This window comes from Rutidosis leptorrhynchoides, chromosome 6 (genome assembly GCF_046630445.1).
Source record: "Rutidosis leptorrhynchoides isolate AG116_Rl617_1_P2 chromosome 6, CSIRO_AGI_Rlap_v1, whole genome shotgun sequence".
Classification (NCBI taxonomy): Eukaryota; Viridiplantae; Streptophyta; class Magnoliopsida; order Asterales; family Asteraceae; genus Rutidosis; species Rutidosis leptorrhynchoides.
In genome coordinates, this window is record NC_092338.1 from 414,624,636 (window position 1) to 414,630,635 (window position 6,000).

A 6,000-nucleotide genomic window follows, 5' to 3' on the forward strand; every position below is an offset into this window, starting at 1 on the left:
GTCATCACTCACGTATCCGTCTTCACTACTCTCGTGAGTAAGATCATCCCATATATTCTTAGAAAACAACACGGTTGGTTCCGAACGTACCACAACTTTTCCAACTACTCCCTACCATATTTTGTCGTGTTTAAGAAACATGAGTTCTTGCTCGTCTTCATCAAAATAGGCAAACTCCGATGCCTCGAAATCGAGGGTTTGTCTTGAAAAATCAAATAAGCGGGACAAATTAAAGGCGCACACGTTAATATCGATCAACTTTTGCTTCGACCCATCGTAGTACTATTTCATATCATCGGTAAAAAAAATCCACTTTAATGAATGTCGAACGTAACGTTGCAAGAAGCCATAAAAAATTTGAGGATGATATTTAGGTAAATGAGAATGAGAGAATTTTGTAGTTTAAAATGGGATGAAAGTGAAGTATTTATAGTGATAAAATAGGTTTAAGTTTATATATATATATATATATATATATATATATATATATATATATATATATATATATATATATATATATATATATATATATATATATATATATAGGGGTAGGATCAATGGAGAAGTAACCGATCATGGGGAAACGGGAGGAAGTAACCAATTGAGAACGGTCTTATGAGGCTTCAAGTTTCACGCCTTCTAGGCATCAATTAGTAATTTAACAAAGAAATTAATAGCGTCAAATCATTTTGTACTCAATCAAATGTATTTATATATAATTTATTTATATTTTATCAAAATTTAAATTATACTTTATTGTATCACCAAAAACATTCTCACTCAAATATAATATTTAACACGAATTTGATATTTACAGCAACAACAACCCCTTAAGTAGAGTATGAAAGAAAAATGTAGACAAACATTAAAATTTAACACTATCATGTCCAATTAAATTATTCTCTCCACTCAAAAATATCAAATTTGCCTTATAATAAACAAGGTTGCAAATTCGCTATTCGGGAATTAATCGGTCGGAAATTTTAAAAAGATTAATCGGAAATTCGGAGATTAATCGGATTGTACTTTATACAATTAATGATAAATTTTAAAAAATTATGTGTAAATATAGAAGAAAACCATAAACATAAACATAAATTTAACATAATTGTATAAAATTGTTCATTTTATTCAAAAACTCTAAAGTATTAGTTTAAATTCATGTTAAAATGTGATTAATTTTGACTTTAACCGACTTTGATTACCAAATTTGATTGATTTTGAATCATAAATCAACGTTGACCGACTAATTAAACGAATTAAAAAAGAAAACCGGAACGGACTGCTCTTAAAAAATGAGTAATTGAGAATTAATCGTGTTTTTTTAGAACACTGATAATAAGTATGAAAAAATGGATTTTGTTATGAATCATCTATTGAGTCATTATAACGCCACGTGTTATATGGTACAAACATAATGACCAGCTGCATTCCATTTTTATGATACACGTGGATTTGTAGATTTATCATCAAATGCTGAAGTGCATGTGTTTCTGTTGATCCGCAAAACACGAAACAATATTGGGGATTCAAGAGTATTATCCAGGTACTGTTTTTTTTATCAATTAACTAAATTTAAATATTATATTTATGATCTTTACAAGAACAAGAAACACGTTATTGTTTTTTTACTTATTCAGTTCATTACTATAATTTGATTAAAGAATTTAGAAAAAAAACATATAGATTACTGTATTATTGTTATCGCATTATATCTACAAGAGCCATTTTCACTGCGTCTATGTTTTTAATTTGAAAGATAGACATATATTGAGCATATATTGAGATTGATGTGACCAAGAAAAAAAATCGAAAACGATTACCGGATAACCAATTAGGCCTCCAAGATAATAGCAAATATTGCAAGGATCATCTATAATCACTTGTAAACTATTCTATTACTACGTTTATTTTATATTACGTTACTCTGTCAGTTAGGCCGTGTTCATTTTATCCTTTTACATTGAAAATGATGTTGGTTGATACCACTGTGTACCTTATTTTTAAGGTATGTCATCATCTGATAAGCCAAAAGCAGAAGAAAAATGCACAAAAGAAACAGAAGATGGTGGTTTTTTTGGGAAGGTGAAGGGTTTTATTAATGACATTGGTGACAAGATTGAAGATAAAGTAAAGTTTGGTAAACCGAGTGCAGATCTTGCAGCAATTCATATCTCTAAAATCAGTTTTAAGCAAGTTGATCTAATCGTCGACGTGCTTGTTACAAACCCTAATCCTGTTCCAATTCCGTTAGTCGACATAAACTACCTAATCGAGAACAATGGACGAAAACTCGCTTCTGGGATGATTCCTGACGCTGGAACGATCCACGCACGTAGTTCCGAGACTGTAAAAATACCAGTAACTCTTGTATACTACGACTTAAAAAAGGCCTACGCTGATATAGTACCTGGAACCATATTACCCTACAAAGTCAAAGTTGACCTGATTGTGGATGTACCCGTTATCGGCAAGTTGACTTTACTTATTGAAAAATGCGGCGAGATTCCGGTACCTTACAGGCCTGATGTCCGTATCGAAAAGATTGAATTTGAGAAATTTTCGTTCAAAGAAACTGTAACGATTCTACATTTAAAGTTGGACAACAAGAATGAATTTGACTTGGGACTTAATCAGCTAGAGTATATGATTTGGTTAGGTGATGTCAGCATTGGAGGTGCCAAGCTTGCGAAAAATGTGACGATTGTGAAGAATGATGTTAGCGAGCTTGATATTCCGTTTAACTTTAGGCCTAAGGATTGTGGTTCTGCTATATGGGATATGATCAGAGGAAAAGGGACTGGGTATTCGATAAAAGGGAACATTGATGTCGATACGCCTTATGGAAATATGAAGCTGCCCATTGAAAAAGTTGGTGGTACAACGACGTTCAAAAATAGTAAAGACGATAGAGAGGATGATAATAACCCCAAGGTACATTTATCACGTTTCTAGATTATCAAAATCCGTAACTCAAAAATCATCTTTCATAAGGAACATGTGATACTAATAAGTCGAATATTACTCATGTGTAGTATCTCAGTTTATGCAGGCTATAGAGAAAGCATCAGTATGAGCGATTAGCAATCAGCGTTAAGAAGAGCTCGTGCCATTGATCACTTTCGATAATGGAACTCATGTAGTTTCTAGATGTATTGTTACATCCCACAACTTCGTCGTAATTATTGTACGTTTTGAGTTGTAAATGTTTATATCTGTAGTATTTGAACTTTGCAGACTACAACCTATTATGACATAATTAGCTAGTATGCTTATGTCAATTTATACATACAATGTTGTTAATTTACAAAGTACACATGAAGAAACATCTTTAGAGCAGTTGCATTCTATCTAGTGTACATTGTTTATTTTAGTATAACCATCGACCTGCAATTTAACGATTGGAACTTTTCTTGTAGGAGAACCCCTCTTTACCTTTGACCTACAATTTTAAAGGAAGGAAAAATCTCATATTTATTCAAAGGAGAACCCCTTCTAAACTCATAAATTACATATTTATTCAAAATACAACTTTTCAATGCATAATGTCAAAAAAATAACAAAAAAGAAAAACATCAATATTACATCAAATACAACTTTCTTTAATGACATACTTAAAGGAGGAATCATAGTCCAATCTTTTTTTACCATTTGAACAACATTAAACCCTAATTATACCACAATCCAATATGCAAAATTCTGGAAGCATACCTTTCGAAAAAAATAATAATCCGGAAGCATACAATCCAACCTCAACCAATGGTTCAATGGTTCAATCTTGGAACAATCCGATACTTGTGCAATCCATATTGGTGAGGTGCGTATCATGTCTTCTATAGAAGTGTAATGACTGTTAACAGAGAAAATTAATGACCGTCAAATGATTAGACAATCCACGAAATAAATTCAAACTAATGGACTATCCGTGATATTAACTTATCATCAATATTACTAATTAGCATGAGCATTGTACTGTTCACGGGGGTATAACAGTCTTTTCACACTGACCAACAGGGGTAACTTGGTAATTTTACATTTTAGATTCACCTTTTCACATTTGTTACACAAAGACCACCTACAACCTCCACCAACCACCACAACCGACTCTGGCAACCGGCAGCTGCCACCACACCTCCGGCCGCCACCACGACCTCTATCTAACACCACCATAATGAACATCCTGCCATCTAGGACTTACTTCCACCACCACCGTTAATCTCCAGTATTAGTTGAAATGTCCCGTTCATATTGATTATAAACGTTTCATATTAATTGATTTCGTCGCGAGGTTTTGACCTCTATATGAGATGTTTTTCAAAGACTGCATTCATTTTTAAAACAACCATAACCTTTATTTTATCTATAAAGGTTTAAAAAGCATTACGTAGATTATCAAATAATGATAATCTAAAATATACCGTTTACACACGACCATTACATAATGGTTTACAATAAGAATATATTACATCAAAAATAAGTTTCTTGAATGCAGTTTTTACATAATATCATACAAGCATGGACTCCAAATCTTGTCCTTATTTTAGTATGCAACAGCGGAAGCTCTTAATAATCACCTGAGAATAAACATGCTTAAAACGTCAACAAAAAATGTTGGTGAGTTATAGGTTTAACCTATATATTATCAAATCATAATAATAGACCACAAGATTTCATATTTCAATATACATCCCATACATAGAGATAAAATTCATTCATATGGTGAACACCTGGTAACCGACATTAACAAGATGCATATATAAGAATATCCCCATCATTCCGGGACACCCTTCGGATATGATATAAATTTCGAAGTACTAAAGCATCCGGTACTTTGGATGGGGTTTGTTAGGCCCAATAGATCTATCTTTACTATTCGCGTCAATTAGGGTGTATGTTCCCTAATTCTTAGATTACCAGACTTAATAAAAAGGGGCATATTCGATTTCGATAATTCAACCATAGAATGTAGTTTCACGTACTTGTGTCTATTTTGTAAATCATTTATAAAACCTGCATGTATTCTCATCCCAAAAATATTAGATTTTAAAAGTAGGACTATAACTCACTTTCACAGATTTTTTACTTCGTCGGGAAGTAAGACTTGGCCACTGGTCGATTCACGAACCTATAACAAATATGTACATATATATCAAAGTATGTTCAAAATATATTTACAACACTTTTGATACATTTTGATGTTTTAAGTTTATTAAGTCAGCTGTCCTCGTTAGTAACCTACAACTAGTTGTCCACAGTTAGATGTACAGAAATAAATCGATATATATTATCTTGAATCAATCCACGACCCAGTGTATACATATCTCAGTATTGATCACAACTCAAACTATATATATTTTGGAATCAACCTCAACCCTGTATAGCTAACTCCAACATTCATATATAGAGTGTCTATGGTTGTTCCGAAATATATATAGATGTGTCGACATGATAGGTCGAATTATTGTATACGTGTCTATGGTATCTCAAGATTACATAATATATAATACAAGTTGATTAAGTTATGGTTGGAATAGATTTGTTACCAATTTTCACGTAGCTAAAATGAGTAGTTTTTACCAATTTTGTTTTGCTCGCCATTTCTTCGTTTCTAATCCGTTTTGAGTGATTTAAGCGGTCACGGTTTCGTATTGAACTTGACTTTATGAAACTAAACAGAAAAGGTATAGGTTTATAGTCGAAAATACAAGTTACAAGTTGTTTTTGAAAGAGGTAGTCATTTTTGTCGAAAGAACGACATCTTGATGACTGTTTTGAAAAACATACTTTCACTTTGAGTTTAACCATGATTTTTGGATATGGTTTCATGTTCATAAGAAAAATCATTTTCCCAGAAGTATAGCTTTTAAATCAAAGTTTTTCATAGTTTTTAATTATCCAAACCAAAACAGCCCCCGGTTGTAACTACGACGGCGTAAATCCGGTTTTATGGTGTTTATCGTGTTTCCGGGTTTTAAATCATTAAGTTAGCATATCATATAG

At 32.3% G+C, this 6,000-nt stretch overlaps 1 protein-coding gene across 1 annotated transcript; it reads left to right on the top strand.

Annotated features, from left to right (window-relative positions):
• The first annotated feature begins 2,010 nt into the window (after positions 1-2,010).
• Positions 2,011-2,955, top strand: LOC139855121 (desiccation-related protein At2g46140-like). Its single transcript, XM_071844370.1, has one exon. The coding sequence runs from the start codon at positions 2,011-2,013 to the stop codon at positions 2,953-2,955; it is 945 nt and encodes a 314-aa protein (XP_071700471.1).
• Positions 2,956-6,000: the final 3,045 nt, after the last annotated feature.